This window comes from Pocillopora verrucosa, chromosome 5 (genome assembly GCF_036669915.1).
Source record: "Pocillopora verrucosa isolate sample1 chromosome 5, ASM3666991v2, whole genome shotgun sequence".
In the NCBI taxonomy this organism is placed as follows: domain Eukaryota; kingdom Metazoa; phylum Cnidaria; class Anthozoa; order Scleractinia; family Pocilloporidae; genus Pocillopora; species Pocillopora verrucosa.
The window spans coordinates 556,052-579,603 of record NC_089316.1 but is presented as its reverse complement, the minus strand read 5'-3'; the positions used below and the strand labels follow the sequence as shown (position 1 = coordinate 579,603).

The window sequence follows — 23,552 nt, the reverse complement described above, 5'->3', positions numbered from 1 at the left end:
AACAATCTCCGACGTAAAGGAGACATTTTAAACATAGTTCGGCGGATGGTATGAAACAAAAGGGGCAATAAGATTAAAGGAGGAAGAGGAATGGCTGGGAATTGAGGAGATTTATACGAATATGACGAAGTTGTAAAGTAAACGAAGTCATCCAAGACAAACGCTGACTTATCTCCCAGCTTAACGTGCAAAAAAAACCGGAACCTCGAACACCCATGCAAATAAGATCAGCAAGTTTTTTGCCAGCATGCGAAGGAGACTAGTGCAAAGAAAGCGAACGTATTATTTCCAAGGTAGCTAATGTTTATTTACTTAATCAAATTCTCCGTCGATGACAATGGCTTATTCAATCACGTCACTGCGTGAAGCTTTGTATCTTTCAAAAAGCTTGTAAGCTTCTTAGATCTTTTGATAAACTCTATTTTTCTCGCTTAGTCAATATTTAGGACAATGTAGACATCTTAACTAAAGCAGGATGTACCTTATAGCGTTGCGTTCGTGATCTGTAAGTGCGCCATGTTCGTATTGTCCTGGTCATCAAAGCAATCAGTCTTAGATCATGATAAATCACTTTAAGTTTAACCTGTTAATAATTAAACTATAAGACCTATTAAATGAACTGGTGTTCTATGAAGTGTAAGTAATTTATAAGAAAGTCTATAATCGGATGAAGAAATCATATTTTTTAACTGTCAAGTTTTTGCGAGTTTATAAAAAGTTTGAACTAAGAAGCTCCCTTTTGCTAATTTGAAACTCCAGATTTCTTCTCTTGAAGTTATCCAGCGCCTTTTCCATAACCTGAATTTTTCTCTCCAAAGTACACCGCTTCTTTTCGGCTTCTCGCCTCCGTAAAATTGCCCCTCTGATTTTCTCTTGTATGCTTATAACTTTGGCTTCTTGGTCGGATTGTGGAACAAGTTCTTCTTCAGGAGACAACATTCCTTCAGGCCTTTTGGCTGCTAGGTAACGATGAACAGATAACTTTTGATTTATCAAAAACGCACGGTTAAGAGCTTTCTGTTCGCGTCTCTCCGCTTTTTCAATTTTAGGCTCCAGAATTGCAACAACCTGCGACATTCCCTTGTTCATTTTCCTTAATTCCATTACGCGCTGCTGGGATTCGTGAAGTTTACGCATCATTTCCTCTACATTGATCGTGGATTCTTCCAACACATTTGCAACTCGCCCGTTTTCTCGGTATTTTTCCGCTATCTCTTTCCTTCGCCCGTTCTGGTAATGAATACGGTCCTCGATCTTTCTGATCTTTTCTTCTTTCTCTGAGATCTTTTCAGACATCTCCTTCAGTTGGAGTTTGGCTTCGTGTTCTCTCCATCTTGCAGAAAGCGTTTCCTGTTTATGCTGTTTAATTTTGTTCTCTGTTTCGTTTAAATCACTTTTCAACTTGATCATCTTTTCTTGAAATGATTTAATACTGTTCCTTGCGGTCCCTTTGTATCCATTATTTACCACAGACGACATTCTAACCTGAGAAGAGCACTCACTTCGACGACAGAATTTCTCGTTAGTCTCCGATGTTGTCAACCCACTTTATGATATCATCCGGGCTACGATTACGTCCAGACCAGGTTTGCGTGATTAGCAGTGTTTTTTAATTCGATGCTACTACCTACTAAGTATCGAATAACGGAAACGTCTCTCTTTTTTCTGTGAAATCTGAACCGCTGGAATCTCATAGGGTCGTCCTTTCTGCGTATCGCAAATCAATTTCGTGTAGATACCGCAGGCAGAAGAATGGATTGAAATGATTACAATAGAATGACCTCGTTTTAAGGGTCAACTGCACTTCGCACTTATTGCACAATTGACCATTGTTAGATCTTAGTCTGTAAAATTATAAAATACTATCGAACGTTTTGAGCGATGTAAAGGAAAACTTGGATCAAGCGTGAATCATGTTACGAAGTTTGATTTCTCTTAGAACCCTCAAAGATATGCTTTTGTAGTGCGTGACCTTTGTTGGATCACGCAATCTTCGGCAACATTAATTTCAAACAAAGAGAGCCGTCGAAAAAGGCAAAATCACGCCACCTGGCTCGAGCCCAGGTGTCCTAAGTGACGCACGGCCGAGAAATGCATGGGAACATGAAATGTGATTGGTTAAAAGGAATGTCCCCTCTTACCATCCCTTGCTTCTCGAATTATGTCCTTTGCCACTTGTATAGTTAATGAAATCGAAAAGTTTGAATCTCTGCACTAAACTCTTGACATGTTTTGTCTGCCAGTTTGGGGTTCCTGTGACGAAAAACATTCCTCACATTTGAGACCCGAGGTAATCAACGCGAAAGGGATGTATGAGCACGACTGTTTGAGAAGAAAGATGTTCAAGAACTGGAACTAATTATGACGAGGTCCCTCATGACACAGACGTCACACATTGTTATTTTAATGTAATGATCTCATTTTAATGCACATTCTTCCCAACAAAATCGTACAGCTGTACTAACAAATGAACGACTAAACAAGTAATTGAAAGTTCCTTTCACGAGATAAGATGGGTGTTAGAGATGGAGCCATAGTTTACTTTGACGGTGTTCTGAAGTTATTAGGTGTTATTCATGGTATGTTTGGCGGCTTGTTTATTGTGCTGGGAATCTTAGTAAGGCTTGTGGTTGATCACTGGACCAGCCAAATGCTTCTTCCAATCTGGATTGGAGTCATAGTAAGTGAGATTTATTTATGTATGGGGAATGGTGTTTGGATGACTATATAGTTAATGATTTGGCATGTCGTGGTTGTATTGACATACTGATGATCAATCACTTTTCCGCGGATCAAAGTTATAGAATATGAATTTAAGAAAAGAGCTCTTTCAAGATCAGTTGATGATTGCTGCCTTTAAGTTCTCGCTAGGCATCACTCCTTTTTTTACTCTCGGATGTGTCAAATTTCACATTATCTCTTAACTAAATTAAAAAGCAAGATAAACAAATATCGCAACACAAGAAAATTCTCGAGAAATCGACATAAAACGCATGACTACCCTTCTGTGATATGTAAATGCAAAAACAACGTAAAACAGATCTACATCGCACTTTTATGAGTTTACCAGCATATCAAATACCCCAAAAGAGATCATCACGAGAAACTGTACCAACGATGGTGCGCTCGATTGTTCTGTATGTTTCAGTTTCACCGTGGTATAACTGGCGAGGTCACTGAAGACATAAAAAATATAGAATTTTAATTTTAAAAACAAGAAAAACTTGTGCAAAGTGACTCGATCTCAGTTAGGTACATCCGTCAAAGTTAAAAAATAAATGAATGGATGACTAAACAAATGAACAGCCTTCATAGGTAACTGCCCTGATCCCAAAATTTCTTTTTGCAGATTGCTGCCACTGGGGTTATTGCAGTTTTGGATTCGAACATGGAGAACGCTGAAAACTCCAAAAAGTATTATGTAAGTTGCAGTCGACCAGACTTTAGTTTACCTAATTATATATAACACACTGCCAATATTAATTGCGGTAAAAAGGCTTTTAAGATTCAAGTACAGGCTGCCTTGTTTTCAGACTCACGGGCCTTCGGATGAAATCCCCCATTTTCACTTTGTCTCTTTATCAATTGGTGTTGCTTTTTAGTAGTCTTGGTTTCACTGAAAATTTCTTCTGTGTTTTTTAAAAAAAACCAATCAGTATTTTTGGCGCTTTCTTTTATCAACGAGGTTCTTACTGAGTTAGTGCTACTAGTACATAGATTTAGCCAAGCCTAAAAGCGGAGCTCGCATTTTTTTGCTCGCATTATTTTTCCCGCACGTCTCAAGGGCACAACGCCTTGCCCCGGCCAGGACTAAAACCCAGGTCGTCCGACTCTGAGCCCAGTGCACTGACCACTGGACTACTGAACAAAGCCGTGGCGTTGGAGTGCCCGCGGTACAGTTGACCACGCATGTTAAAAGTAGCATCTTGTACAGACGCCCGCACGGTCATAAGTCCAAATTTTTTCGGCTTGATAGGTTACTACCATTTTGCATAATTATGGAGCTACGCTCTGCGAGCTCCGTTATTATTATATTATCTGAGATAATGATTTGGAATTAATCAACTGTTGGGTTTATTAATGTTTTGTCCCACTCTTTCAATCTTTCATTTTAATTTTTAGTTGATCGACTTCCTGTTATTCTCAGTATTATCCTTACTCCTGTCCACAATGCTGATCGTCTGTTACAGTATGGCAGTACACACGGTATTCACAGGTGAAGAGGTCGGATCGTTCAGTTGGTATGCCTACAACAGAACTCCTGATCAGAATGTTACACGAACCAAAACCTTAACCACATTCGTGTTCATTTTTTCCTGTTTAGAGTTTTTGCTATGTCTCGGTTCCATCGCATACTTTACATATGCTTACAGACGAGATTTCAAAAAGAAGCCGGTAAGATATAAATGCTTTTTGGATTTTTTGGTGGTTTTCGTTTTAAGTTAGACGCTAAAAGGGTAATTCTCAATTGCGGGTCATGATTGACTTGTAATGGATTGATTTTTTTAAAAGTTTCGCTCCACTATTCGAAAAAAAATTTTATCTGATTTTAAGGTTATTATGTTTTTATTGACTTTTTGTTTATTTGCGTTTCAACAGAAATCGAGAATTCAAGAGAATGCACCGTGCTCTTACGCCAACGAATACGTACAATGCTAATTTTTTCTTGGCGGTAAAACAGCATTGAAATAAGCTCTACGAATGATCGAATGTTTATAGCAGCTTCAAACGGCTCCAGTTCGAACTCATTCCTTTGTTAATGTTCAGCGGAATTATTTAACACAGTTCGACACACAGATAGAAGTCTCTTTGGCTTAGTTGTAGTTTGCCATGAAACAGAATATTGTGATTAATAAAATATAATTGATGTATATGTGGTTGTACACTGGGCGTCATTTGAGTTGCACCCCGCCCAAATTCAGTACGCCTTGCATGTGATGCCAGAAAGAAAAACCCAGCGTAGATGAATAACGAAGATAAATTATGATGAAATAAAAAGAAATAACATCAGCTGAGGGCAAACTGTCTTTGTCTTCGCAAACCTGTGAGAAACTTTCTGAGTCCGCTACTTGTTTGGCATAATTTTTGGCGCGTGCCTAATGCATGATACTCGCATCACCTGTAATTTTTCCAGCTAAAGTTTCGGCACGTTCTAAAATAGGACACCATTTGATATGTAGGCCTTGAAAAAAATTTACCAGATTTTGGAGAGCTCCTGTACTAAGTGAACGGTCGTTACTCATCGCCTTTGGGAAAGAAGGGTGGAAAATTCTGGTTATTTCTCGAGGAAATTTCCTGATCCCTCATATGGTTCTGCAATATTCTCACGCCTCCCCCCCTCCCCCCCCCCCCCCCTCTCGTTGACAGTTAATTGGCAGTCAACTTTCCACTAGTCCCTTTCGCCAAAATTCTCCCCCCTCCACCCCCCACCGCCGAGGGTGATAATTAATGAACAAGCGTGGACTTTACTCCAGGCTTCTCTCTTAAGCTCTCCTGCAATATGGTGGCGCCAGTGAAGATTTACCTGGTGTTTTATAATGTTGTACTGACGCTAGGGTAAGGATCAGATCACTTCTCTGTCATCTTACTGTTTATGGCAAGAGGCTTGAGTGTAATATAGTTAGTGCATAGTACTTTCTGTGATTTATGTTTGGTGAAAACCTACGCGTAAGCAGCTGAGCTTCCATTTATTGTGATTTGATCGAGTGCGAATACTTGTAATGTTTTTTCGTTAGTGCAGCTTAAAAGATATTGATAGCTCTCAGCAAACTAAAACCTGCGACTGCTGAAACCAAGTTTAATGTCAGGCATAAGTTTTCCAGTGATTTCTGAGTAAATCCTTGATTTAATCATTATATTTATTACTTAATACAATATGTCAGCTGATGTTTGTTTCTTGTTCCTCAGTCTGCAGATCGTCACGCGCTTTAAACTTTTTTTTTAGGCCAACATTGCCAAATTGCGTGAATAAAATAATTCCTTCTGTGTGCGCCAAATGAAATCCATTCTAAGTCCCTGAGAGCTTTGACATAAAAGTTTATTAGTTTGGTATTACTAAATATGGGGGTATGAGCGAATTATTCGAACAGAATTGTTGGAAATCAATTAATTTGGGGATTTTTTTAAAATTATTGTTCTGTAGATGGGGTGTGATTCTTGTCCTTGCAGTACAGCACTTGACAACGAAGAATACTCATATTGGGCTTTACAACTCGGTGGAAAAACCCCTCAAGATTTTTCAATCTGCAGCCATCCTAGAGGTGAATGATTGTCAAACATACATGTACAGAACTTAGAACTTAGAACATTTAATTTAGCTGTGTAGTCATGATTGCAGAAAAAGTAACATTCTACACAAAATTGAAATAACATTAAAAGAAATGATTAGTTAAGGACCTGTAAGGCAACCTTTCTTGCTGTAAGCTAGATTTCCTAAGTCTGAAAGTTTGTATCTTGAAGTGTGCTTTTTTGAGGTATAGTATAGGTCTAACATGACTTTTTGTTTCCTCTTGTTCCAGGTATTACACTGTGCAGTAGGTATGTAGGATTATATAGGAGCAAATTTGATCATTTTTTTAAAAAAATATTTTACCCATTTGCTCTACATGTATTGTCTTAGGCTGCAAGCTGTTATGTACTAGGCAAGATAAGAAAAATATTTCTGTTCTCATTGGAGGGTTTGTCACTATGGGATACTTTTATTCAGTGCCAGAAATTTGTTCCCTTTTTGCAAGTGGTGCAGCTTTTTTATTTCTTGGTACAATATACAGAGAATAATCAGGATCTAAGTAATAACAATAATAAAAAAAGCAAAGATAGCTACAAACCTTGGTGTAGGTTTTAAATACATGCTTCTAAGCATCTCTTTTCACTGAAACATTATGTGCATGTTTGTATAAAAAAAAAATCAAATAGAAGAGAAGCCTTGTCCCTGTACTGGGATATAGATGAGAATTACTTTCAATGGTGTTCTTTTTCCCCACAAAGGTATAGTGCCATCTTCAGTTGTTCTTACAGCATTTCAGGTAGCTTCAAGACTCTTTTTAACCTGGGCAGTGGCTCACAGTGTCCCTCAAGTAAGCATCTATCAAATCTTTATTATGCTGGCTTAGTGTGCGTAGAGCTCAGGGGATTATTATTACATGCATATGCCCCACTGCTAAGTAGCTAATTTTGGCTTTTAGTATTATGAAGGATTCCTATATTTGTCCTGATGTAGGGCTAATGTTCTAAACTTCAGCTTTAAGAACTTGTGGCCAATTTACATTGTTAACTCAGTTTTAAAACCAAATTATCTTTTTCTCCTCTGCCTTAACTGCCCCAAGTAATCCCATCCTTCCCCATCCATTTTGAGGTGAGATTAAACAGCTATGTGTAAAGGTTTAAACAGATGATAGATCAATAAATATCAATATGATTTGGTGAGGGATAACGTGGGTCAATATATCTAATTTAGAGGTTACTGGTATTTTATTAGTTAAATTATTTTTTTCTTCTGTGCTTTAGGTTCATGACAATCCTGGTGTGGCAGGGTTTGTTTTAGCTTGGTCCATCACAGAGGTTATTCGCTATTCATTTTATGCATTTTCCTTGTTGGACAGTTTGCCCTACATACTTCAGTGGTGCAGGTTTGTTAACCTCTACACACTAACATTAATATTGATATTCTCCACACTGTTCTTATTACTTTTCCTCTTGTACTGACAAGGAGAATTTGTTTGACAATCAGGAGCTTTTCAGATTTGTGATCATTTCCTTTATTCTCATGACCTATGCACTTGATTACAAGTAAATACTGTATGGAGAAATTAGAGGCCAGTCACTCCTAGGGGTGAAATAATTAACAGTTTGTAGGTGTATACACTATAGTTTCATCAAAAGTTTTCTCATCATTTGTTTTGCAAGCTCGTAAAAAGAGGAAATTGCTACTCAGATGCGATTGCCCACACAGAGTATTTTTCAATTACCTGTTGAAATAAATATTTGATAATCTTAGAGTGTATTGGTTTTCCTTTGGTTGTTTTTTGCTAAATTAATTATATTTTCTATTGGAACCTAGTAGTAAAAAGTAAAGCCTTTATACGGGCCCCTATTGGAACCTAGTAGTAAAAAGTAAAGCCTTTATACAGGCCCCTATTGGAACTTACTTACAAAATAATTTAAGTGGCTTAAACTACAACATGTTTTTGTGTGCTTTTTACACAGATATACTTTCTTTTTTTTCCTCTATCCCATTGGCGTGACAGTGAGTAAAATTAAAGTTCTATTTTTATGAGAGTGAAGACTTTTCAGGGAAAGTCTTGTCCCTGTTCAGATGAGATTGTTTGTCAGTTCATCATGATCATTTGAAACACCTCCCCATTTAAATGTGTACTTCACCATTTTAATGTGTACTTGAAATTTTAGGTATCTTAGTTCCTGAATGAACCAATCAGATCTCAATTAATTATCAGTCAACCCTTTGCACCCTAACAGCCTCCATGTTCTCCATACTGTTATCTACACAATTTGTAAGGTGCTGAGAAGGAGAATTGATATTATAATCAAGAGTTTCTCTTGCTGGTGATCATTTCCTTTATTCTTAGGACCTTAATGTTTGATTTAGCAATGATACTGTGAGGAGAAATTTGACGCCAATCACTTCTTAGTGGCTAAAGGGTTAAGATGTTGTGTATGGTTGTATCATAGTTGTTTTGTACAGTTAATCAATCTTCTGATGTTTATATTAATTCCTACTGCGGTCTTTAGGGTGAACTGGTGACAATATACTCCTCTCTTGGTCATGTTTCCAAGTCTGGTCTGTACAGTGTGTCCATGCCAAATTGTCTCAATTTTTCCTTTGATTATCATCTCTTCCTGATCGTGGTGATGTTCTCGTATATTCCAAGTAAGTGTCTTTGTGTCCATACATTAAAATTTTAGAGGGATTTCCAATATTGGACAAACTGATCCCTATATCTAGGTCTCCTTCTTAGCCTTTGTTCTCTGGGGTGCGCGTTGCGTGACAATCGTTCGGGATGTTTGCCTTTTAAGGGTTGGCGTTACGTGACAGTGTAGGAAACTACACATTTAATTAGACTACAAGGAAAGTAATAGTAGAAATGGAAGCCTTTTAAAAAAAAAAAAAAATACGGTCTCCGATGGGGATCGAGCCCTTGTCTCCTAGATACCAGTAAGACTCTACTACGTACAAACAGCTAAAAAGCTACAGGTTTGGGAAGAGGCAAATATTATTTGGTTTGCAATTTTACCTTAAGAACTTTAACCCTATCAAGGTGGCTGTACATTATTTATGTGCAGGAGTCCAATCGGTTAACCTAAACTACATTGCAATTAAAATTTCTCTCCGGAAATTGTTCAAACACGCTGTTAACAGGGAGATTCACCGTAGCGGTCGATATCCCTTGGAATCTGAGAATTTGCAATAGTAGCGAAAAGTGTCTGTTGATAAATTTATCGCCATAGAAAATGATATTAAAAAGAAATGAAAAGAAAATCACGAAAGCTGATGAATTTTTTATTTACTTAAATTTCAGTCTTTCCGCAACTTTATTTTCACATGATCCGACAAAGAAAGAAGGTTATTGGTGGAAAAGTCAAACCGCAATAACTTGAGGCTTCAACCGTCCAGTTGAAAGGCGGGAGGAACTTAAGTCAAGATATGTTTGTTAATTTGTTTTTTTCGATTTTAACACTAAGTGACGGCGGTGTCAAGCCACAAGTTGATTGATTGTTGAACTGTTGTGTATTTGGCCCGTGTTTCGAAAGTTCCGGTAACTAACGGCCCCAAGCCATGCTCTGAGCAACAGTTGTTTGGGTTATACATGCAGCTCAAAAGTTATTTCCATATTGTTATAATATCTGTTATTTTTATCGTATTAATTTTAAAATTATTAGTATCTCGATCTTGAATGAACACACGGCGAACAAGAATCATTTTCCGGGATCGGTGAGTACCGGAACTTTCGGCGTAGTAGTGACATAGGACATAGTAAGTGACATTAGTTGGTGTGTGCAAAATTTAGCTCTGTGTGTTCTCTGCTTCCAAAACAAATGTGATTCATTTTAGCGCTGCGAACGGTTCAGGGGAACAAAATAACAGTTCTGTTACACTTACGAATAAGACTTTCACAAAAGTCATATTTGTCACTCGAAGCTAATTTGCCCGCAAGCGGCCTATAAACGTGTCTATAATAAAATATATTTTGAAAATTCTGAATATGTTTTTCAAACAAAGATATTATTTTGATTTTTGCTAACTACGAGATGTAATTTATTGATTTAATACATTTAATAAAAGAGCCTTGGGAACAGTAGTTTTAATTGTTTTTTTTTGTCAGAATAATTTGTCGAGACCATGCGTTTTCCATTAGTTTGGAAATTTTAGATCTAGACGCATAGATTATTTTAATTAAAACACGTTGCTCGTTAACTGTTTTCTTTTTTGCGAATTTGATTGCGCACTTTGTATGTCTAAAGAATTGAGTAATTATAATGTTTAAAGCAGATAGTTTGAAAACTGAAACAGCGAATAGAGTGTTAGAGTAGTAGGTGGGGTAAGGAAGATTAATTTAAATTTTGTAAGTTTGGAAATTTGCACCTCATCGCTTGACTGCGCTTGAGTAGACCCACCTATTTTAAATAAAGAGCGTTTTAATCCCAATAGGATTTCACTAACACTGATTAAATTTCTTCAATATTTTCAAACTTGGAGAGTCTGCAACGAGGAATCGAGGAAACTTGATAAAATACGTAGCTGATACAAAGTTTAAGATTTGTGAGAAATTTAAAGCTAAAAATTATGACAGTTTGAATTTATTCATCATTGGAACGAGGGCGACGTTGTTCGATTCAATAGATAAAGGAAAAATTTAAAAGGAATAAAAACACAAAAGGGTTTTTTGCCTGCGGTTCCTCTGTTCTCCGGCAACAAAATAAATTTTTTTTAGATAGCAGTATGATAGCTCTGTTTCTTTTTGCGACCAAGAAAAGTTAACTTGTTTACTTTTGAGCGTAAATCAAAGGGAGGTTTGCAAACACAGGTGTTTTGTTAGGGTGAATCGTACATTTTATGTGGTTACTATTGGCGACCTTTCATTGGCAAAGCTGTCATTCAAATGAAGCTACCATTGTCATGCGTGTTCGGTGTTTGTTCCGTCAACAGAAATTATGCGAATTCGAAATTTTTTATCGTGGCTCCGATGATTAGTTTGCCCTGAGTGAAATTCTACCCTTCATGGGCGTACTTGGGCCTACAGTGAATTTCAAGTTGTTACTCAAGGGAAGTATTTCACCAGAGCTGCGGCAAGACAATGACGGACAACAAAGATAATGTAAATTGGAGTAGATTTGGTTTGGATCCTGTTGGGCGATCAGAGCCTTCTCCTCCAAGATCACACGGTGATCAATCGGTAGAAGTAACAGCCAGTGGAAGTACATCTTGTGGTAATCCGAATGTCAAAGATCTCTTTGACGAAGATCAGGTTCGTATGGAAAAAATGGCGGGAAACGAAAGGAAAATTCGTTTTTGTTGTCAATTTCTTGATCATCCGTTCTCGCTCGAAGGAACGACTTTCATTTGCATATTAAAAGGATTTTTGTAGCTTGAGGGGTAAATAAGCTGTTATTTCAAACGAATAGTTATTTACGAAAAACATTTCGAAAGGAGAAGGCAAGATTTTGAAGGGGAAATATAATAAGCTTAGATTCGAATCTGATATTTAACTTAATTTTTGTTTTCTTGTAAATGCACATACTTCCTCTCATTTGCGTGATTCGACAGCTGGCTTCAATACCGGCGGTTTTTCAATTTGTGTTTTGATTTTATAAGTGCAAGAAAGACTCTTAAAAATATATTCCATTCGTGGCATTTACATGGTAGGTCCGCAATTTCACGGTTGATCTAATTTTAATCAGACACGAATTTATTCAAGAAAAAAATAGAAGTAAACAAGATTGTACTTGATCGGTGTGTTCCTTTACCCGACATGAATTGTTGATCAGAAATTAATAAAATTTGAAATTATATACTTCGATAGCGATTACTGATTTCATGAACTCAATACTATTTTTGTATGTATTTGTCATGATGAAAAAAAGGAGTATTTTTTTTATTCGCTCCAGTAGCTTGGAACCAAGTTGATAACTTTATCCAGCGTGAAGATGTAAATTTCGTACGATTCGATCAAGAAGAACGAATTCGCACTGACATTGCCCGCTCTTGAAATTTCTTTTTAACAACGAACCCTATATACCTTATATCGGCTTATCCTTTAAAACTGGGAAAATATCTGGATCGCAGGGAAAGATGCAGATGAACAACAGTTCTCAGTCGATATAAGGTTTGAGTTTTTTTTCCCCAAAATGGCCCACGGCAACATACGTGCTGTCTACCAGAGCTTTTAAAACTGAGTCAGAAATTAGCCGATCTATGCTGTTTAGTGATTTGCAGAAGAATCTCTCTTAAGATATACTTGACCCTTTTGACAAGACAACTTGTAGAAGTGAAAGCAAAGGAGCTGTATTGTCGAAGTCAACAACATGATGGCAGACAGCTTGTGATATAAATACCAATATAACAAATGAGATTTAATTAATACATACCCCATTAGCTCTGGTGAGAAGTACTTTTCATGCATGCTTTATTAGTATGTTCAGAAGTGATTGGCAAGTACTACTCGCCTCCAATGAGCTGAAGAGACAAAATCAAATCAGTCTCTGTGAAAGTGGTGAATATTTACATTGTTGCTTCCTAGCTTGGTATATATTCACCCCCATTCAGTTCCTCTTTGATGAATAATTGTTGCTAAACTTTTAAAAATTTCTTAAATTGCATTAAGAGGGATCAAGTGTCTCAGAAGCCATGGTGGAAGGCAAACTTCTTTGTGAGAGAGCCAGTATTATTCGGAACATGGGATGGTGAGTTTTTGCATTCATGGAATATAATAAAGTGGATAGATGCTTGACACTTGTTACAGTGATTAAAATATTTAGTGGTCAGGTATGGGTACTCAGCTTGCAAGGCTTCCTAATACTCTTTGTGTAATTATCATGACAAATCATGTGAAATTCTTCTATGCATTGATATATCATATGAAGTCCACAGGTTTCAAGTTAGCTGATTTAAGCTTGTAATTAGTAAACAGTTAATTTAATTTACTTTCTTTTTTTAATCAAAGGTGTATTTACATCATGTATGCTGAACATTTTTGGTGTGGTGATATTTCTCAGAACAGGATGGATGGTGGTATGTACCTATGATATCTAATTCCTTATAATACATCAACACTGTGCACAATAAACAATAAACATAAGTGATGTGTACAAGCCCAGGTGTAAGGTAACCTTGAATTAGGACAGGCTTTGTCATTCTATAGTTGTTATTGAGCAGTGATTTAAAGGATAATTATTAGTGTTTAAACAGACATCTGTGCCCTTGAGGGAAATGAATAAAGGGGTAAGTTTCTAAAAAAATTGTGGTACTGCATCATTGGGAGAGTATAGCAGGTAATTTAGTGTTAACAACTGGGTTGAAAATGTAAATTAGCCACCATAAAGGGTAAAAAAGCTGACGTTTCGAGTGTTAGCCCTTCGTCATGTGTGGGCCGGGGGACAAAACAATTGTCAGTGCCTCATACAATTAGACTGACTGTTTTCTTGATAAGTTTGCACCTGCTCAATTCCTCCAGTCCTGAAGGAGACCTTTGCAAGCCCCTGCAAACATCATATCCTTAATTAAGGGACATGTACATGTATGTACATTTCCTTGTCAAATGAAGGATCTTTGCTCACTGATGCTAGCCACCTTAAAATGAAAATTATGGATCATCCCAGTGAGGGAAGACTGTATCAATGAGGCCTGTATTTTCAGTGAAAGTGATTAGTCTTTCAACAACCTTAAGTCTGAAGTGATGTAACCATTTGATTCAAGTTGGTCAATTGAGAAAAAAGTCTTATCCCAGATGATCTCACATAGTTTTGTACCAGATGAGAAAGACTTACAATATTATTTTAATTTTTTTTTGACTTGTGCAACAGACTTCTATATACTTATACTATTTGTAAATGGTGTAATGCATGAATGGTAATTCAATGTTTTAAATGGTTACTTTTCATTATTTTTATTACTAACAGGGTAATGCTGGCATTGGGCTGTCATTATTGATTATTGTGTTAACTCTGCTGGTTGCTCTGGCTCCGGCACTATCAGCCATTGGTGTGTGTGAGCGCTGTCATGTGGAAAGCGGTGGTGTGTACTTCCTCTTAGCGCATGTTCTAGGCCAGCGAAGTGGAGGAACTGTTGGAATTCTTTATTCTTTTGGAATGGTGAGTTGGTGGTGAATTGATGCTTTTGCATCTATTAATAATGAGGATCAAAATGCTCCAATGACAGCATGCCAAAAAACACCAACAACAACAAACCAAGATGCTGTAAATAGCAAGACATAAACTTTTGACCTGACAAAGACCAGCAGTATAGCAGTCAAAATGTTGCAATCACTACAATTGATTAGCCTGACTCTGAATTGTAAGAAAAAGGATTAAAATTTTCATTTATGCATAACAAAAAAAACAAAAAAAAACAAAAAAAAAACAGAGTTTCCAAGGAGATCATGGAGATGAAAGTGGAAACCTTTAAGGGTTACAACTAGTTTCAAACTTGGAGGCGGGCACAAAATTCCAATTTCAAAGTACCCAATATCTGGTTTGATTTTCTCTCCCTTTTAGCACTTCATTCCTATTCAGCCAACACATTTCAATGTTGAAGATTGTTTTATATCATTAAACAACAAATTGATCACCATGGGAGCTTTTATTTTTCTTTAATTGGTGTTCTTGTTTTCTTTTCCACTAGGCTGTTAGTATTTCATTATTTTGTGCTGGATTTGGTGAATCCCTGGCAGAGACCACAGGCTGGGAGGGGCCATGGGCAGTCCGTGTGATTGGTCTGATCACTTCTCTCATCCTATTGGTTGTTGTTCTTGCTGGCGTCAAATGGGTCGTCAAACTGCAGCTTCTCCTTCTTGCTATCTTGATGCTCTCTGTACTTGACTTCCTTGTTGGCACCTTTGCACATACTGATTATTGTAAGTGACAGGGAGTGAGATAGAAGGCAGGGGGAGGGGAGGCTGTGTTGATACTGGCTTGAGATGATCTTTAATATTAAGTGACTTAGAATTTATTCCATGTTTGTTCATTCTTTTGATGGCTTGGTGCATGAACTGTGATTTTTTTTTTACCTTTGTGTGGGTGAACAGTTTTTCTTAATCTTTTATTTGTTTTGAGGTAAAGGCATGTTTAGAGAACAACTCTCTTTCTTATTATTGTTCTTTGTCTTCAATTGCTTAAGGGGAAAACTATATAATAATGAATACTTTAGACCAATTCTTGATGCAGATTAATAAATTATCTTCTTAAGCTCAAATTTAGTATAACATTTTGAAAGTATTGTTAGGTACACATGTATCTCATCTCTACAAAGTGGCATTGCTCTTCAAGAAGTGAGAAAACGCATTTTATTTGTTCAAAATCGGTAAACTAAGTTCCTACAAATAAATAGCCAGAAGCGAAGGTTTGTAATAAACTTAGCAAAGGTTCATTTTTTTCAGAGTAGTGATCTCAAAACACTTGCCAATATGTTTTGTGTTTGCTGTATCTCTTTCAGCTGCTGGGTTCACTGGCTACAGAACGGAAAATATGGAGAAAAATGCTCCACCCAAGTTCTCCGAAGGACAGAATTTCTTCTCGGTGTTTGGCGTTTTCTTTCCCAGTGCAACAGGAGTACTGGCAGGAATCAACATGAGTGGAGACCTTAAGGATCCTTCAAGTAATATTCCGGCAGGAACACTTGCGGCGTTAGGATTTAGGTCAGAGAAAATTCCACATTATTTTGATAATACAGTGCCCCCTTAAAACTGCCACACCTTGGAGTGATTATCTGTATTTATATTCTTATCACAATTTTAATTCACTGTTGGGTTAACTGGTAATAACTAGTAAAGATAAGAAGTTCAACACAAACAGTCGAGGCATGCATTTTGGATGAAACAGTGTTTTTCAGGACGAACTAGTGAAAAAATTGTTTGTCATCGTTTGAAAGAATAAGCTTTTAGATTCTTGGAAAGAGGAGGGTAAACCTATTACCTCGTCGTATTTAATAATCAAGTGGTTCATGAGTCAGTGCGGGAAGGTTGGAGAGCCCGAAAGATGCGTAAGGATCCAAGTGCTCTACTAACTTCCCAAGCGGATATGGACCCCCCCCCCCCTTCGCTGTTTTGGAAGTGATTAGCGCCTTGACGAACTCTCAGCCTAGCAGAGGCATGAATCAATTGTTTTGTAACGTTTTCACTGCGGCAGTTAGAATGTTGTTTGAAGAGGAAGTCCCTCTGGTACACAATGGGGATATGACGGGGACTCTTGCCTAATTGACTTTGATTTCTCAAATCTACAAACTCATTCAATTAAAAAAAGCCGTTTGTTTTTTTTGTCTGAACAGTGGAATGCTGTACATCTTGTTTGCTGTGTTACTTGGAGCAGTTTGCAGCCGCTATGCTTTGCTCACAGACTATATGATAGCATCTAAGGTGTCTCTAGTTGGTGTACTGTTCCTCTTTGGTTTGTATGTATCCTCCCTTTCGTCCTGTCTTGGTGCTCAATATGGAGCCCCGCGAGTGTTACAATGCATCAGCAAGGAGAATGTTGTACCTCTCATTAAATCACTCGGCAAAGGGGTAAGAACATTCATCATCAATTGATGGCAATTTACAAAGAAGATGTGTTTTATTTGTGTGTGTAGTTATGATATCAATCAAAGAATCGAACTGAACCATTTTGTGAGCGGGGAGAGCACAGCCTAACCTGATCAAAAATGATCAATTAGAACTAGCTTTTAGCGTGAAATTACAGCCAATAACAATCCAAAAACCCTTTAATTTGACTCAGGTTATCAAAACGTAAACGTCATTGTCACCGATGAGGGTGTTTTTCAGGAATACTCTTACAATTGCAAGTAACATCACAGCAAAATTGACCAATCAGCTTTAAAGAACCAGATTTAAATCATTCAACCGACAAACAACTGATCTCTGGATTCTTAATTTCTGACAAAAACGTTCTTCTCTCTATTTTCAGCGTGGTCCAAATCAGGAGCCGTATGTAGCTGCAATATTTGTGGCCGTGATTGCCATATCATTTATAATGATCGGTAACCTGAACGCTTTAGCTCCTATTGTAACAATGCCATTCCTACTCACATACGCTGCTATTGATTATGCGTACTTCAAACTGGCCATGAGCTACGATATACGACAACAGCAGAAATTGCTTGAACGAAAACCGTCATCGGATCTGAAGAAGTCGCCAGAAAGTCGGTTGATTTCGTCTGACTTTCAAGACAGTGGAAAGAAGTTGAGTTACGGCAGCAGTTCTGAGGAAAAATATGATTTGGGAGAAGTGAAATTTGGCGGGCAAGATGCCATGGAGAAGGATGACTCTCAGGAGAAGGAAAATAAGAATAAAGATGACAATTGGTTTGATTACAACTCGCCACTGGATATGCCAGAGCACGATACAGCAGAGACGAAAGTTAATTTGGAGGGCAAAGATGGCGAAAAAGAGGATACAGAAGTGTTTCAGGATACAACAAAATTGTTGCAGAATGGGAGCAATAAAGACAAGGAGGACACACTGAGAGAAAGAAGAAAATCGGATGAAGCAGATCGAGAGAAAATTAAAGGTAAGGTTAAATCGTGTTATTAAACTTTCAACTCCGAATATTGAATTTCTAGTGTGCTAATTTACGCTCTTAACTCTGGTTATCAGCTCATATTCCGAGTCACCTTGCATGGGAATGCATAATGCTAATTGTTGCAGAGCTAATAAAAGATCCAAATATCCAAACGTTTAGGATTTTCGAAATCTAATAAAAAATTACTCCATTCGCACATGCCTTTAGGAAGGTAGTCGCCCAATTTTTATCGGTTCTCATTAGGTCATATAGCGTGGCCTTTTATTCCTCTTAGCTCTGCAATTACAGTGAACACAAACACCGAGATCACTAAATTAAACAAACGAGAGGCAAGAATGGTTTAGAATGTAGGAGGTTATAATGGATTGAAAATAAAAATTTGAAAACCTTAGGCTGAATTGTGCAAAATGTACTGAACAGTAAAGTAGATCCGTTAAGCTTGGTGAGGTTGTTTTTCGCGGTTCACACGCTGTCGAACCTTTTCTCCCAAGTAAACATGTGGTGTAGGGCTCAGCAGAGTGTAATATGTTTTTATGAAGTTTTGTTGCACTGCTGTCCCTAGTAATGCAATGTTATTGTTAATGCCTTTAAATCTCAGAACGCAGAAGAAAAGAGGAGTACTACAATGAAGAGCATCAGATCAAATGGGAAATAGAAAAACAACCCTCTTCTTATTATTCAGATTTATGTAATCGATGGGTGTCTTTAGCTGGGGTAAGTGAACGATTTGTGTGTTAATTCTCCTTTCCAGGTGTTACGTATTTCTTTGTACATCAGTTCAGAGGATCTGGTTCTACACCAAGATCACACCTCGTAGCCAATGAGTGTGAGCATTCATAATTCATGATTTTCAGAGGATTTAAAACAACTTATGAAATTAAGCTACTGTATCGTAAAGGGATTATTAGGCTATCTATAAGAACGGGCCAGAAAAAAAACACTAGTTGAAATATTCGTGCCAAATTTCACTGATTGTTTTTTTTCTGCTTTGGTTAACCAATGATTTCATCACTTATAACTGATGTATTTAACTTGCAGGCGTTTGCCAGTATATTAATTATGTTCCTTATTAACTGGGGCTACGCCCTCGCCAACATCTCATTGGCGTTATTAGTGTACATATATATTGGTCAAGCAAACCCAGGATTATCAAAAGGTAGGCCAGAATTTTCCTTTGTAATAACAGAAGTGAATTATTTTGAAAATCTGTTGTCCGAAGAATCGTATGCCCTACTCCACATTATTCCAATGTGGTCAAATTTCAATATTTTTCAACCATTTGACATAAGGGTATTGTATCTGCAGCTGTTTATTTTTTTCTGCTTTGGAAACGTTTGAATCTAGTGTTTTGCAAATCTGGTTCAGCCGAAAGACTCGGTGGCCTGGGTTTAGCGCAGTTAAATTTGCGTCAAGAAGTCTGGATCCAAAACAAAATGGGGTTTTACTGTGGAAACCTTTCTCGTAAGGCAAGCCATTCGACTACTTCTCCTTCCGTGATCGTCCGTTCAAATTCAAACTGTAGTCATCATCTATTACAGACTTAGTTGGAAATGGCTAAATGGCGAAATGATAACAAAGTTCACTGTATTATATTTGTAATCCATCTTGATCATCATTGTGATGTACGTGGTATTTTGTTTTGTCTTTACAGGAGTTGCTTCAGATTTCGTGTTCTCTAAGTGGGTTCAATCCTTGTGGGACAAGCTTACAAGGTAACCTTCATGTGCGCATGCTAGAAATAATTATTTTATGTTCCAATTTATCTTGAGTCATGTAAAAATCATAGTGTTTGCTTACAAAAAAAGCAAAATAAAGACGAAACTGAAAAAATGACGACAAAAAACAAACCAAACAAACAAAAAGTACTCTGTCGTTAAATGACCGTGTGAACTCCTGATCTCGTATTTAAAAGAGGCGAGAAAGTGTGTAGTTCTCAGTTCAACCACAACTGTTTGTGAAGTAAGGGAAAACGAAAAGACACTGAAGAGAAAACCTACATCCGTTTTCGGGTTGGCAGAGTAAATTATCATCCTCTAGTCGATCTCCAGTGGTGTGTATTAAACCCCCGTGTTCTTTTCTCTTTGTAAACAGGAAAGAATCTTCACAACAACAAATCGTTGTACCGATCAGCGGTATTCCTTATCAGATGTCCACCTATCAGCTGACAGAAGAGAACACAGACTTTTCGTACCGAGATAAACGGCACCAGTCCTCTATGGTAACAAGCATCGGACCCCAATGACGTGATAATGTCAGGAGATCAAGAGGAGGAAAGGTTCTTTTTCGGAGAAGTATTTATTGCGTTACTTCGCTTATGAAAGTCAATAACTGTGCAGTTATGGTCATTTTGTTAAATAATTTCTTCGGACACTTTTCTGAAACCTCCATTGACAGAGCTGCTTTAAGTTCTAGTTAGTTATTTAAAAAGCTGTCGAATTTCAATCGTTTTTGTTACATATTTGTTCCAATTCATTTTCGCAAATGCCACAAATCTAGCTCAGTCATTTTTTTGAATTTTCGAGTTTACTGGTCCCGCGATGATGATGATTAGAATGAATAATTAGTGAAAAATGGTTTACCTGAACGCACAACAGACTTATTTGTAAAAGGGAATTTATCATTTTGGGTGAGTTAGAGCTTAAAGAATTTTGAAAATACAAATGGTTATGAAATTGTTATAAATATTAGGTTGAATGTAAGGTTTGTTTTGTAAATACTTGGAAGAATTTATTTATATTGTAGGATACTTAATTTTCTGAAGCCGTCGATCCAAACAGATCCATAGGGTGTATTTAGGTTCAAAATGAAGAATGTTTCATCGGAAAATTTTAATTTATTGACATGTGCAGAAGTTTTATTTTTTTCCTATTTTGTTTGAAAGGGTAAATACATGAAAAATATGTATAAAAAGATTAAACAAAAACGGAGTGACAAACATTTGAGGAAATGCTAGGTATTTATTAATTTATCCTCAAGGGTTACTGATTTCGACCGTTTGTAGCTGAGAAATTCAAATAGTCCTTTTATTCAAGGCTTTTGTTACTTCTGTAGAAGTGGTATTCTATTTGCTTACAGAGCGGTTTTTTGTTGAGTGTCGTCATGGAAATCTTGGAGAATACCAAGGATCACTGTAGCCAATCAATGATGACATTACATTGAAATAAACGAATGAGAACGCGAAGAAGATACTTGTGATCAGGGCCTTAGTCAAGCGCGGGAAAACCGGCGCGTGGGAGTGCCTTTACAGCAGAATTTTTATTTAGTAGTCTCCTTTATCAATTTTTTGCATACCCAAACCTGGTCGAGAAAGTGGCGTGAGATTTGAACCATAGAGCCCGATGAGGCAAATCTTAAGCAAAATCAAGATTCCTCGCACTTAACAGTAAACCGCTCAATCGGGAGAAAATTTAGCGGGCGAAAGACGTGTAGAGGTAGGAACTTTACACACGAAGAAACAGAATCCCAAATTGAATTAACTGAATTAATTTCTTGTCATTTTGAATCACTGGCTCAAAGTCATGAACTCCAAAAAAAAAATATGAAATTAGTATCCAAGACAGTTCTGTTTCTTGACTTATTCTATGAGTGTTCTTTGTGTTACCTTTCCATCTTTGACTTTGTTCTCAATGACAAATCAATTTACGTTTTTTCGGTGTCTATTTATCCCTTTTCTGAAAAGTGTTTTAAAGTAGAACTCAGTTGACAAGTCTGTTTCTGTTGTTAATGCTTTGTTCGCAAAGTGAGCGGCCGTTTTTCTCGTAGCCTTTTAACATATCAAAACTCGAAGGCAGCTGAAATTCTTTAAACAACATAGGATAGCGAGAATTCGGACAGAATTTGCAGTAAGCAATATTTTTTTTTAAAAAACTACGTCTTCAGGGCGTGGTACGAGCTGCTCTCGAAAGGGTTTTAGATGTAAATTTTTCGTGAGAAAGTAATCAATAATTTACTTAAAATAATTTGTCGAGAATCTTCCGAAGAGCTTGGTGTCGGCGGCTGCACCTTATTAGTTTTTGCTTTTTTCTCTTTTTGCACTTATAATAAACGTCCACATAGATAGGCTTAAACATTGCTTGTGAACAAAGATTTAACAACAGAAGATCAAGAACAAACTTGTTTTAAAATCTTTAACTTTCTCTGGAACTGTTGTGGAGAGTTAACCTTGAAGTTCATAATGGAATGAAATAAACTCCTCGGATTATGACTATACAAGTTGTCTGAATGATTGATAAAACTATTAAGGGTGTTGGCTGGGATATAACCTATATGTCACTCAGCTTTTTTAAACGAATTTCACTTCATTCAAATGTTACCTCCTATCTCCTGTTTGTTTTTTAAAATTTTATGAAGTTGGAAAAAAAAAACTTCGATACGCCGACAAAATGATCATGTAGATCATGTATATTTCATCGTATAAAAAGACTACACCCACCAGTTCATTTCCAGCACTTCAATCTTGTTTTGATCTGATTCGAACGCGTATCAGCTGTTCATAGCACCTGGAACATCTGGTTTGGATTGGCCAGCACATAATGTGAGTTTTATAATTGTGATGTAAAGTAAGGAATTGTGCATCTTTCTTCAATTGAAGTAAAGATTTCTTTTTGTTTATGTTCATTGAAAGCGCATCGACAAAGTACCAAGAACCACGGAGTTTCGTTAAAAATAATTCCTTTTTTAATACACAATAACAAGTATGAACTGAGGCGTTTGGTCAGGTCCAAAAGACATTAATGAATATGACTATTAATTATTATTTTAGTTATGAAAACCATTTACCGGTTCTTTGAATTCGGTGCGCAATCAAAAGGAAATGAACAAGGAGATGACGTCACGATCCTGGCCAAAGGTACTCGCTTTCTGCCAGAGCCAGCCATAGCGAGTGATTTATATCATTAAGTATTGTACCATACAATCTACAGTTTTTCACAGTTATTCAAGGAAAACAGGACTTTACATTCTGAAAGGCAAAGGTAAGCAAACTTTGACCTAGTGTAAACATTTCAGGAGTTAGTCGAATTATTGTTGGCATTTTATCAATGCAGGATGAAGGTCAACGCGGTTAAGGTAACTATCATTACCGCCTCCGAGCAGGTGAACCATCAATATGCTGGAAAAATTGTATTACTGAATCGACGACGACTATCCCTTTTCTCACCATACCAGTTTTTGCTGATAAATCGGGAAAATAATTCAGTTCGCCAGATGCAATTGAGGTTGGCACAACTCGCTGATTGGGTAGGCCTTGCATTGCTAGAACTGGTAAAAGCAAAACATGATTTCAAAAGGCCTGCTCTTGTTGTACCTAGTACACATTTCAAAGAGGTATTACGACTCGGAGTACGGATGACGACTGTTTGCTCGTTCTTGACAAAGCAGGTTTAAATTTCGCGCATCTAACTTCAGTCCCTTATTACTTGAACCACTGCTTATTATATTCATACCTTATTATATTCATTCCTTATTATATTCATTCCTTAAGCAGAAGTGATGTGGCGTTTGAAACATTACTTGAACTAAAAGCGACGCGTTACCGATGTACTGAAAAACAAACAAACATAAAAAATCTGGATAAAGGGGCTAAGTTTCTGAAGAAACTGTGCTGCTGCTTCGGTGGGAGAGTATAGCAGGTAATTTAGTGTTAACAACTGAGTTGAGAACGTAAATTGGCCACTGTTAAGAATAAAAAAGCTAAAATAAAAAGTCTGGGACACGTCGAAAACTGAAATGATTCCGATGCTTCCGATTGGACACAAAATTAGTAAATGTTAAATTTGAACAGAAGAAAAAAATACAAACATATATA

At 37.1% G+C, this 23,552-nt stretch overlaps 4 protein-coding genes across 6 annotated transcripts; 3 read left to right on the top strand and 1 right to left on the bottom strand.

The window, feature by feature from the left end:
* Positions 1 to 2: 2 nt before the first annotated feature.
* LOC131790922 (tropomyosin-like) lies at positions 3 to 1,740 on the bottom strand. Its single transcript, XM_059108207.2, has one exon. The coding sequence runs from the start codon at positions 1,477 to 1,479 to the stop codon at positions 709 to 711; it is 771 nt and encodes a 256-aa protein (XP_058964190.2). The 5' UTR covers positions 1,480 to 1,740; the 3' UTR covers positions 3 to 708.
* Positions 1,741 to 2,432: 692 nt separating this feature from the next.
* LOC131790960 (uncharacterized) lies at positions 2,433 to 4,871 on the top strand. Of its 2 annotated transcripts, XM_059108258.2 has the most exons (5): positions 2,433 to 2,680; positions 3,350 to 3,421; positions 4,123 to 4,216; positions 4,325 to 4,395; positions 4,600 to 4,871. In XM_059108258.2, the coding sequence occupies exons 1-5, from the start codon at positions 2,513 to 2,515 to the stop codon at positions 4,657 to 4,659; spliced, it is 465 nt and encodes a 154-aa protein (XP_058964241.1). In that variant the 5' UTR covers positions 2,433 to 2,512; the 3' UTR covers positions 4,660 to 4,871. The 2 variants fall into 2 exon arrangements, with proteins under 2 accessions (XP_058964241.1, XP_058964240.2); XM_059108257.2 differs by having other exon boundaries at positions 4,123 to 4,395.
* Positions 4,872 to 5,487: 616 nt separating this feature from the next.
* LOC131790933 (very-long-chain (3R)-3-hydroxyacyl-CoA dehydratase 2) lies at positions 5,488 to 10,316 on the top strand. Of its 2 annotated transcripts, none has more exons than XM_066166984.1 (8): positions 5,488 to 5,556; positions 6,143 to 6,260; positions 6,519 to 6,537; positions 7,018 to 7,076; positions 7,507 to 7,628; positions 8,206 to 8,245; positions 8,749 to 8,887; positions 9,537 to 10,316. In XM_066166984.1, exons 1-8 carry the CDS (start codon positions 5,501 to 5,503, stop codon positions 9,608 to 9,610), a joined length of 627 nt encoding a protein of 208 aa, XP_066023081.1. In that variant the 5' UTR covers positions 5,488 to 5,500; the 3' UTR covers positions 9,611 to 10,316. The 2 variants fall into 2 exon arrangements, with proteins under 2 accessions (XP_066023081.1, XP_058964202.2); XM_059108219.2 differs by having other exon boundaries at positions 6,988 to 7,076.
* A 133-nt stretch (positions 10,317 to 10,449) lies between these two features.
* On the top strand, positions 10,450 to 21,949 carry LOC131790961 (solute carrier family 12 member 8). The gene is made up of 12 exons (XM_059108259.2): positions 10,450 to 11,483; positions 12,840 to 12,918; positions 13,179 to 13,246; positions 14,134 to 14,325; positions 14,855 to 15,086; positions 15,665 to 15,866; positions 16,496 to 16,730; positions 17,131 to 17,734; positions 18,345 to 18,460; positions 18,785 to 18,902; positions 19,398 to 19,458; positions 19,838 to 21,949. The coding sequence occupies exons 1-12, from the start codon at positions 11,313 to 11,315 to the stop codon at positions 19,986 to 19,988; spliced, it is 2,229 nt and encodes a 742-aa protein (XP_058964242.2). The 5' UTR covers positions 10,450 to 11,312; the 3' UTR covers positions 19,989 to 21,949.
* Positions 21,950 to 23,552: the final 1,603 nt, after the last annotated feature.